We start from the raw sequence: 12,100 nt of genomic DNA, 5'->3' as shown, positions 1-12,100 counted from the left end.
TGTAATTTTAATCATTTCCGTACTTCAGTTGTTCAACCCCCGCAAATCAGATCTTCCAGTCATGAAGCCTATTTATTGCTTACGTTTAGACAGCAGCAGACAGAAAAAATATTGCGTGCTATTATACAGAAAATGAGCAGTTTTGTTGTGTAATAGTTAAAACGAATAATGTTAATAAGAAATCTCAAGGCTAAGCAGTTTTATAGAAGAAAAGCATTCATCAATAAACGGTATTTTGATTTAACAGTACTTTTAATTTTGTTAAGTGAAACAAAAACTAAAATGTATATTTACAGTTATCGTTCAAGTTTTAACTGTTACTGTAACTATATAAAATGTAAACATGGCTGACAGGGAAGCCGAAACTATGGATGATGGTAAAAGGTAAAAATTTAAATTTTCCCGCAATTATGAATTTGCTATCTTATTAAGAAATTAGTAAAAATTATAGCTTTTATAATATTCGTTTTAACCATATGTTAATTGCGTAAGATTTGTCGGCATGGAATAAATTATTGAAGGAAAATGCATTTAATGAAAAAGTTAATTCCATTGATCTAAAGTGATTTTTGTTCTCTAACTCTTTTTTTTTTTCAAGTGTGTTTTATTTTAAGGTTTATCTATGAAAATTATGATTTACAATTAATAGTGTTAACATTCCGAAAATTTTAGAACTATTTTATTTTCACTTTGTTTAATTAAATACTTCGTACCAAGATTACGCGAAAAGCTTTTAATTTATCGATTCTTTGACGCCATGAAATTACTGTATGACATCAGAAACGAAAAAATGAAAACCAATCATAAAAATTGGCAAATTTGAGCGGTATAACTATAATAGGTGATATATTTTTATTAACATGGGAAAATTTTTTTTCATCAAATATTTCATAGCACCCCCTAAAATGGGTGCCATTTAAAAAACTAATATGTGGAAAGATTCATCTTGACTTAATAATATTTTGACCACTCCTCCAAGTGTTAAAATTAGAAAAAAACAGAAGTTTTTCAAAAATTTTCAAATTTTTTGCTGTGAGATTCGAAGGTATAGGTGAATAATTGCAAATCTGGACTCATTTTGCATAATGTATTTAGCTTTATCTTTTATAATTGAAATCTGTCTGAAAAATTAATTGATCAAAATAACTGATCAAATTAATTGATCAAATAGTATTTTTGACAATTCTCCAAGTAATAAAATTTTTTTTAAGTATTGTTAAAGAAAATGTGTAAATTGTGTTAACTACTGTAAAACGTACTAATGTTTTTGTTGCTATTTGGGTAAAAATATCAGAGATTAGCAAAAAGAGAGTGAAAAAAATCAGGTTAATTTTCTCAGTATGTTTTTCTTCTAAATGACACTTCTTAGACACTTAGCGCTTGGACATTTATTGAGACACTTAGTGCTTAGATTCTGTGTGATGAAGAAAGTCAAAATGTCATTAATATAACTGAAGTAAATTAATGGAATTTATTAAGAACTTCTTTTTCATTTTAAAAATAATCTTGGCTTGTTGTTTCCATATGAGGATAAAGTGCAGCAGTAACAATTTCTGAAAATGTAACTTTTGTGAAAAAATTACATTAATGTTGAGATCTTCTTGTCTAACCTAACTAGCATATATCTGCTTTTTTGTGTAACATTTTGAAGAATAATTAGAAGATAATGTATAATTTTAAATTTTCCGAGAAACGACCAGCTAAAAGCATAAAAATGGAATTTTAAAGTTTAACCTTGACTGTTTAAAGCTGCCGGAATATTAAAAAAATTGAAAATAAAAAAAAATGAAGGGTCATCATTTCACATTACATTTATTCAGTTTCAACTACTGAAAGAAGTTGAGAATTTTAACTTCTGTGAGCAAATACTGTAGGAAATATTGAAATATTACTATAATATCTCAAATTCAGTTACTTTATAATTTTATTCTACTACATTAAACATAATGACAACAGTAATGCTCAGACAATGCAATTTTTTGTATAAAAATTGTATTAACTTTTTTGAGATTGGTAAATTCTTTGCTTTATGCAAAAAATGTCTCTTTTTAAATTAAATATAAATGGATCATTATATATTTAAAAAGACTTAAAGACAGAAAGATAATGTTTGCCAGATTGTGTATATGACCTATCAAATTTCTGAGAGCAATTAGCCATCTGAAGGACAAGTTTTGTATAGTGTATTTTATTCTAAATCAAATAAAAAGAAAATTGCGCAGTTCAAGAATTTTTTTCTGCAATAACAAAGATATCAACAATGTATTTAAAAATTAAATTGATCTTTATAATCTTTCAATATACATTCAATTCCATATATACCTTGAAAACATAGTTAGTCTAAATTCTATTAAATTTTCATACGTGAGAGGTAACTAGGAGCTTCTCAATCAATACTTGTTTTTGCCTGAGATAATACAAAACTGATGTTTTTAGAATTACAAAATAAGGAGCAAAAGATAAAAATCGAAGCAACGCAAACATTAACTTTTTCAATTCTCACAGTTGAAGAACTTTCGTTTCATTAAGCAATTATTAGAAAAAATTCCTTATACCTTTCGTGTCCTCACGACATTTTAATTTTGAGATCAATTTTTGATTTTAAAATAATTACATGTATGTGGCTTAACTTGAAATTTTCCAAGATTTAAGACATAGCATTACCTAAAATTAACAAAAATAAGTAAAAAACAAATTGAGGTTGATGGTGAGTTGGTCAAATAAAAAATTAATCATATGAAAGATAATGCTATGCCACTCTTTTTTAGTCAATTGTATAGCGAAAAATATAACTTCCTAGAAGAGTTGATGAAGAATATTTGTAATTGTGTTTGATATTTTTTATTTTATTTTATGACTGTCGTTGAACAGCCGACCCAATTTTTGTGTTTACAACTACTAATGTTCAATTATGTAGCCTTGTAATTTTGAGCCCATTCGATTGGACAAGGGAACTCCTAGATCAAGTATTGAGAGAAATTTGCCTTTGGAGGACTTTTTGATAGAACTAATCCACATTTGCATTTGACGAGAAAGGGACTCTAACCCACAATCCATCTACCACTGGGGACATTTCAGGTCAGCACTGTGGTCAGTTCAAGCCGGATGCGGAATTCGCATCACCATTACTGGGATTCGAACCCGATTTTCCTCATTGGCAGGCAAACGCTCTATCCTCTGAGCCATTGTGGTTCTGTGTTTGATTTTTCTAAAATTTGTCACACTAAACAAAATGTTCTTCTGTGATCAAAACAAGTATATTTCAGGTGTCATACAACATGCTATGTGGATAGTAAAAGTCCTCTATATGGCATTTGATTTTTTATTCTGTAAATATTTCGATACATTCAAATATTTATTTATTTATCTACTATTTACCTGTTTTTCCTTGCTAAGTATAAGTAGAAAACTGTAGAAGTTTACCCCAAGAAGGCCCTTAATGTGTATTTAGTTATTCACCATTATGTTGTTATTCACCATTAAGCATATTTAGTTATGCACCACCTGTGTGTTATTTACCATTTATTTTCTTTAATTAATGTTTTGTTAAGCTGTATAGTTTGCTAAGTTAAAAGCTGTATATAAAAAATTTGCATTGGAAACTATTTAGATGTTATTAACATGTGTCCTGCATTTCTCATAATAAATTCCTTGAAATTAATTTTTGTTGTGTATTTTGCCGTTTTATTGTTTAAGTAATTTTTAAAAAAAATTTTCTGTAGTTATGTTAGAAAGCTGTTCACCAAACTGATTTTCCCATTAAAAGCTCCCTTATTTTATAATCTGACAAAAAATTAATATCAATAAAAATAGTAAGTTTAATATACAGAACTGACAATAGCATGTTTTTAAACTTAAAATTTCTTGTTTTTCTAGAATGTCACCTAAGATCATCTTTTTCTTCATATATATTATATATAGAATAGTAATTGTAAGTGAAATAATGGAAATGCTATTTACTTACAATTACTATTCATGTTAAATTGTATTTGTTGTTTTATACCTGTTATTCAATGCAAATCTTCAGAATTGATCTGATCACAAATTTTTAATAAATATTTTTTAACTTTGTAGAATTGAGATCAATGACAGTTCTGGAGATTCAAAAGTCGACAGCACCATGACTGATCCAAGTGCTGAAGTGGTTGAAAAAATGGATGTTGATGAAAATGTTGAAGGGGAAATCAATAAGGAGAATATAATCAATAATCAACCTACTGTTGAGGTCCCAACACCTGTCGAAATTTCAGAAACCTTACCAAGACAGGAAGAAAGTGATAAAAATATAACTATTTCTAATGAAGTACGCCCAGAAGATTTTCAAGTAATGCAAAATAATCCAACTAAAGAGAATAATGTTGAAATTGAAAGAAATGGTAAAAAGGAATTTTCTCACACAAATGGTAATGAAGAAAGCCAGTGTTCAATCGATGAACGTTCACAAGAATCTCATAATTGCTATTGGTATTTATTTTTATTAATTCATGTATTTGTGTAATATCTTTTAATTTTACACTATCTGCATTCATTTTTTCATAAATATTAATTCATGTTAAGTAATGAAGTATAAGCTTAAAACATGCCTTTCTAGAGTACATTGAAATCAAACCAAGACACATATAATTATTTAACAAATTTTAAATAAAAATTGAAAGATTAAAATAACAGAATTTAAAAAAATTGTATTTATTATTAAAATATAAATAATCTAAATTCACCTTCATCATTTAACAAAAAATAATTTTTTTAAGACCTAATACTTTAGAAAACGTTTTTTTTTTTTAATAGTTTGGTTTGGTTTTTAACATTATACACAAGAAAGAATAAACATAAAAGTTTGTTGTGTTGGTGAAATTCACAATCAGATTTGTTCTTGTAAGCATTAATTTCTTCAAAGGTTTTACCTGCTTTAAGTAAGCCAAGTCCCTAGCAGACTTAGATAAAATAGGAAAATTTCTGTGAACACGGAATCTCAATTAAAAAAATTTCTGCAAGCAATTTTTAACTTGTAACTAGTTTTAACCCTTTCATTACTACCTCATTTTGGCAAAATGTGTTGCAAAATCATGGATTTTTTTAAAAATATTTTAATTTTTATGAGACTCTATATTGTTTCATACTGCAGGTATGAGATTGGCAAAAAACCAATTGAAACGGAAATCTAAAATTGCTAGGGGCAAAAACATTTTTCATTGAAAAATTACCTGAATTTTTTTTTTTTTTTTTTTTTGAGAGAGAGAAAGAGCAAAAAAAAAAGTTTATCCACAGAATGTTATCAAATTTTAATAAAAATATTGATGCAAGATGTTATTTATTTAATTTAATTGTGTGAATAGGAATCTTAATGTTTGATTATTGAATCACATGAATATGAATCTTGATATTTAATTTTAAAGTGGAGTCGATATGAATATCGATGTTTGATTTTGAAATCGCATGAATACAAATCTTAATGTTTAATTTTAAAATTGTTTATTTAATTTTAATATTGATGCAAGATTTTATTTATTTAATTAAATTGTGTGAATAGGAATCTTAATGTGTGATTATTGAATCTCATGAATACGAATCTTGATATTTAATTTTAAAATTGCGTCGATATGAATATCGATGTTTGATTTTGAAATCCTGTGAATACAAATCTTTATGTTTATTTTTAAAATTGTGTGAATATGAAACACAATATATAATTTTCAAGTAACTTGAACACAATTTATAATACTGGCTTTTAAATCACATGAATACAAAATATGATATTTGATGTAAAATCGTGAAAATGTGAAAGTTGATATGCAATTATAAATCGCTTAAATGCATGTGTGATTTTAAATCACGTGAACTTGAGTTACGATCGGTAATTTCAAATCATGTGAATGTAATATTTACCCGTGTTTGCATAGGTAGGAAAGAGTCTAAAAATGAATATTATTTTTCTCAGAAATTCGGACAAGATATACTATTTTTGACAAAGCCTATTTTTTTATTGAATTTAAAAAAAGCATGCCTTAAAGTTAAATGCAATAAAATAATTGCGGAAAAATGCGACTGCGAGGTGCAAAGAAAAAAGTACTTGTATCTATCTCTGCTAGATTGATTTGCATCCTTTTTAATAATAATAAAAATTTTACGTGATAGTTATACATTTTCAGTGAAGGGCATTCGTTTGTACATTATACATATCTGGTCCAAAGTTTGGATATCTCTAAGTAAACTCGTGACCTTTCCTCCTTTTTTCTGCCCGGTTCCATACTTTATACATAAAGTTAAGTGATTTTATTGTTAAAAAATGTAATATTGTTTATGTTTTACACTGTATAGCTAATTTTTTTGGTATCTATTCAATCTTACAGTAATTTTATTTTCAAATTTAAGATTATGCTCAATAAACTTATTGGTTATTTTTAAATTTTTTCTATTTAAAAAATCACATAATTTTTCTGGGATATAACTTTTCGTTTAGCTCTAACTAATGAAAATGATTTATTTCATCTTTTTGTTATTTTATTTTCATTTTATGAAAAAGCATTTTTTTTCTTATGCTATAGTGGTCGGGAGAGAAATTTGGGTATTGTGGAATTACAGTGTGGTGGATGTTCCAAATGGTTCCATGAAAATTGTGTTTCAGTTCCTATAGGGTTAGTATATTAAATCTATGATTTTATTGTCACCTACTGTATGTTGTTAAATGAAATAACTATTGTAAAATTTTCATTTCCTATTGTTAAAATTGATAAATTTTTGTTACTCTTTTCTCCCTTAATGTTGCTTTTTCTTCTTCTAAAATTTTATACATTGATGACTGAATTTTGTAAATGATTTTTATAAATATTTTTATAGTGAAATTAATGTTTTCTGATGGTAATGTGGTGGTAAAAATTGAAATGTTTTTCTTTTCAGAATGTTCTTTTTTTCTTTCCCCCTTCTAGTTTACGTTTCTTCATGAAAAACAATTTTTTCTATAATAGACACTTTGCCGACCAGGTGGTCGAATGGTTAGCGTGCCTGACTGCGGGTTCGAATCCCGCTCAGTGCATGGATGTTTCTCTGTGTGTTCTCTATTGTGTGATGTGTGAATGTGGCCCACCCTATAAACGGGTATCTGTGGCAGTGTGGCGTGGGTAATGTTGCTTGCCTCCATGACTTAGGTTCACAGGTGCCCACTGGGGAACGCTAAATGAGTAACACTTCCGGCATCTTCCTAGACGAAGAATGTAAAAGTTCAGTGCCTGCCATTAGAAAAAAATAAATAAATAATCAACACTTTTGTGATTAAATATTTTTATTAAGTAAAAAATAGCCTTTCAATGTATTATGAGTTTTTTAAAGTAGAACCGTGTCAAACATTTATTTAAAAACGTATTCTTTTTATTAAAAAAAAGAGTTAATAATGTGTACTGCTGAGTTTAAAAATATATATTTAAAGTACAGTTATAGATTGCTTTTCATTTTATATAAGCAAGTATAAAATATGTCTATTGTAACATTAATTTGTAACTGATACATTAAATTATTTTTTTGCCTGCATAAAGCTGTGAACGTAATTTATATAATTAACTACTTTATATAAAACTACTTATATAACTAAATATTTAAAAACATGCTAGTCAAAGAGGTAAAATTATTTATAAATAAAAAAAAGCATTTATAAATAATAAAAAAAGCATTTATAAATACAGAAGAGCTTGTTTGATTGTGTTTCTTGTGCCTTTCATTTTAAAATAAGCACAACCATTTACTTGTTTAAAATAAACAAAAATTTGGTCTCTCAATCTTTTTTTTAATATAAATAGTTTTTATTTCTATGCTAATACAGTAGAGAACCGATTATCCGGAACGATCGGGACTATCGCTATTCCGGATAACTGATTTTTCCGGTTTTCTGAATCGCTACAAAAAGCCGTTTTTTTAGTGTTAAACCCAACTAAAAAAAATATTTGGAAATAATCTTAAAAATAAGAAAAAACGATGAGGTAATACACTAATGATTATTTCTGAAATGATGGTAAGGTAAACATCTTTCAAAAAAGAAAGAAAAATCCTAAAATCTTATGAGGAAAAAAAAATTTTTTTTTTTAAATTGCGGGAAAATTTATCGAATTTTGTTCCGGTTTTTTGGTTTTCCGGTTTTCTGAATTCCGGATAACGGGTTCTGTACTGTACAAAAAAATTTTAGATATGAGTAATTGGAAACAGTATAAAAGACTGGTGACTTATATATATTTCAGGAAATGTGTTCCTTTTATGTCAAATTATTCTTTCCTTTGTAAACTGTGCAACTCATCTGGGATTGAAAGCTTTTCAAAGAAACAAACCAGTAAGTTTTTAATTTATTGTTTTGACATTTTTGTAACCATGTATAACGTAAATACTTTGGTTAATTTTATGTTTTGCCATATGCGATCATTAGCATGTTTATTACCAATCTCGCAATAGCATGTGATAGTGACTAGTTTAGTAACTTAGGCTGTGTAGAAACTGGTAGCGAACGTGTTAAAAAAATCATCTTAAATGCTTGGATCAGGTCAATCTTCAAAGTAACTTCGGCTCGGAGCTAGTTGCTTAATAGGACCCAATCATTTTGTTTCAATAAAATTACATTGAGCTTTGTATATTTAGCAAATATACTATTATCATATTTGTTATTTAAACAAAATAATTGTAATAGAACTAAACTGATTGGAAAGCAGTATAATTTTGTGATAAATAAATGTATTTAAAAAAATTAATTTTGTATGGAGAATTCAGTTGCAAAAGGGTTGCATTTTAATTTAAATGTCATAATGGGTCTGGTTCATTTCATCGACAATCACTTCATCGACACCACTTCATCGACAGGCCATTTCATCGACTAGGTCATTTCGTCGACAGGCCGTTTCCTCGACAGGGTTGTTTCGTCGACAGGCCATTTCGTCGACAGGGTCATTTCGTCGACAAGTCATTTCGTCGACAGGGTCATTTCGTCGACAGGTCATTTCGTCGACAGGGTCTTTTCGTTGACAGGGTCATTTCGTCGACAGGGTCATTTCGTTGCTAGTGTCATGCGTAATTCTGAAACTATTTTAGAGATTTAATCTAAATATTTCTATTATTAATTAGAAAAATGCACTTATTTAATTTTATACTAAAGTAAAATTCTTTATGGCGGTTTATTGTTCCAATTGCACTAAAAGAAGTTCGCTTTTTAAATTAATTAATAGGTAGTTGAGAAGCGTTTAAACGGTTGATGTATCGAAATCTACTTTTCTATATCTAAATCGTAATAGCTCGACACTTATTTTTAGGATAGGTAAGGATTGTCTTCAGAACATTACCAAGCATGATATCCGGACCGTGGTTACAGTTAATATAGTGTGACGTTAACAATCAAATTGTTTTTAATATCAAATCAAATTAATAAAATATATTTTTAGAATTGAAAGCAATAAAAATATATTACAATGAAAATTTAGACACTATTTCAAGGAGAGGAAAGCTAAATTTATTGCTGTAAAAATTTTCAACATTTTTACATAAATTTTAACAAAAACATAGACATCAGTCGAATTCTCACAGAAATGAAAATAATCATAGACCTAATTATTATATCTGCTTAAGTAGAAAAAAAATTCTAGGTTTTTTATGATGGAAAAGTAATTTCTTAATGTTCACTTTAATTGCAATTTTAAACTTTTTGTTCAGCATCTTTAACATTAGGACAGGAATATGCGTATTCGAACAATCGAATTGAGTCTTAGTTTCGTTACTACTATTAGAGATTTCGAAGAACAATAGGAACACAAGCTTGATGTTTAGGTATTTACCGAGGCGGTTGTAGATTCCCACAATATTTAAAGTGCTACTCACCTTACCAAAATTGTTTAGAAGCACGGGCGTAACGTTGCAAGCCTGTTAGTGTTTGGTCTTCACAAAATATGTTTTTTCTATGAATAGTGAATTTAATAATAGTATTAATTATTCAATTCTAATCTAATACTATCAAATTATACTATTTTTGCATTATACTATTATTATAATTAAATAATAATAGTATAATTTAATAAGAATAATAATAGTAGTAAGTAAATGATGAATTAATTCATTTTTTATTTGCAGGATTTAAATTAGACACATTTTGCTTAAAAGAAAATTAACAAAAAGTCAAGCTTGGAATTTAAATGTAAGAATAAATAACTCCTACTCTACAAAAAAGAAAAAAAAATTTTGCAATTAAAATTTGACCAATTTTTTACTAGTATAATTGCTGAAATTTTTAACTGATTTTCTACACAGGATGAAAACACAATTTTCAAACACTTACTGACCACTATTAGCACGACTTATCGCCAATCAAAATTTTGATTATTTTCTGCCTGAACAAGCCAGGAGACTCAAAACTAAAATGTAGAAAAAATGAAAATAAAAAATGCATATGTATTTAAAATATCAAGTTTGTTCAATAGACTACAAATGAGAAAAACAATTTATAAAAATTTTCACGCATAGCAAAAACCACAAGGGCAAAATTTCACAAAATATTCTATCAACATTCAAAATTCCACTTTTTTCGTTTTGGTAACGAAAATTCACATTTCTTTATCAGGACACATATCAAACATGATATTTAAAAATTTACACATTTACACTTTTTAAAGGACTTATTGCTCGCCTTTAAAATATATACTCTCCCTGCAAATTTTATTAATTTAAATAAATTTTTATTCTCTTGCAAATCGAAAAGAAAAACATTTTAATATTTGAGTAAAAAAACAAGTTTGCTAAACTTATTTTAATAAAACATTAATGGGAATAAAATCAGATGCATATAGATAACTCTCCTCAATTATAAACTCAAAAGTCAATTTATTTGTTATATCGTAGTAAATTGCGTTTTTTCCCCAAATGTTTTAGATCATAAAAACCAATTAGACAGGTTTCCTCCCCTCCTCTGATTTAGAACCATTTTTTATATCATTTCGATTGCATCGCATACCGAGAATGTGGAGTCATTGTAAGTTTTTTATTTATTTTTTTTACATTAACGAAGTTTATTTTATAAGGTAAAAGAACTTATAAATGTTTAGGGAACATATAGGATAAAATACATATTAAACTATTAAACGCCAAAACGTTATAAATAATTAATTAAATAAGAAATAAAATAAACTGGAAATGCGAGAACAAGATTTTTGTTTCAAATAATATTTCATTTAAATTTTATAAGAATTGTCAGAAACTTCCCTCTTCAGCAGCATAGTTGACAAAGACATGAGGAAGAGGATTAGAACAAAAAATTTCATCAACATTATTTCCCAATATGTTTTCCAAGTTGGATTTTCATTTTATTTTTCCCCACATGCATTTTTTTCCTAGATTTTTATAATACTAGGAAGTTCAGCCCCTTGCTCACTTCGCTCGCCAACCTTCGTAATAGCCACTCATACAACTTAGTTTGTTTTTTTACTATATCGATCTTTTTTTTAAAGAGAAAATATGTTGACGAAACAACCATGTCGAGGAAACGGCATGTCGACGAAATGACCTAGTCGATGAAATGGCCTGTCGATGAAGTGATTGTCGATGAAATGAATGCGACTCAAAGAATCATAAGACTAGTTTCAAAATTACGCACGACTTTGCCTGCAAAATAATCTTTTCTTAATATTATCGACGAAATGACCCTGTCGACAAAGCTACCCTGCCGACGAAATGATTTTTCAATGAAATGACGCTGTCGAGGAAACGATCATGTCGTCTAAATGACTTGTCAACGAAATGACCCTGTCGACGAAATGATTTGTCGATGAAATAATTTTTGGACGAAATGACCCTGTCGACGAAATGATCCTGTCAATGAAAAGACCCTGTCGACGAAATGACTTGTCGACGAAATGACCCTGCCGACTATATGACTTGTCGACGAAATGACCCTGTCAATTAAAAGACCTTGTCGACGAAATCACTTGTCGACGAAATCAATTGCCGAAGAAATGTCCCTGTCGACGAAATCACTTGTTGGCGAAATGACCCTGTTGACGAAATGACTTGTCGACGAAATGACCCTGTCGACGAAATGACTTGTCTACGAAATGATTCTGTCGACGAAATGACCCTGTCGACGAAA

General features: G+C 28.3%; 1 protein-coding gene across 5 annotated transcripts in view; it reads left to right on the top strand.

The window, feature by feature from the left end:
* Positions 1–93: 93 nt before the first annotated feature.
* The window catches only part of LOC107449600 (Set1/Ash2 histone methyltransferase complex subunit ash2), a 28,331-nt gene continuing 16,324 nt past the window's right edge, over positions 94–12,100 (top strand). For 2 of the 5 annotated variants that reach the window (XM_043052581.2, XM_043052579.2), the window contains exons 1-4: positions 94–230; positions 4,075–4,464; positions 6,546–6,635; positions 8,226–8,314. In XM_043052581.2, the coding sequence (XP_042908515.1) occupies positions 169–230; positions 4,075–4,464; positions 6,546–6,635; positions 8,226–8,314 (631 nt within the window). In that variant the 5' untranslated portion in view covers positions 94–168. Of the gene's footprint in view, positions 563–4,074; positions 4,465–6,545; positions 6,636–8,225; positions 8,315–12,100 lie in introns of all 5 variants that reach the window. The other 3 variants (XM_016065182.3, XM_016065183.3, XM_043052580.2) reach the window with 3 other exon arrangements.

The sequence above is a fragment of the Parasteatoda tepidariorum genome, chromosome 6 (genome assembly GCF_043381705.1).
Source record: "Parasteatoda tepidariorum isolate YZ-2023 chromosome 6, CAS_Ptep_4.0, whole genome shotgun sequence".
In the NCBI taxonomy this organism is placed as follows: domain Eukaryota; kingdom Metazoa; phylum Arthropoda; class Arachnida; order Araneae; family Theridiidae; genus Parasteatoda; species Parasteatoda tepidariorum.
Note: the sequence above shows the minus strand (reverse complement) of the source record. Positions and strands in the feature narration are given on the sequence as shown.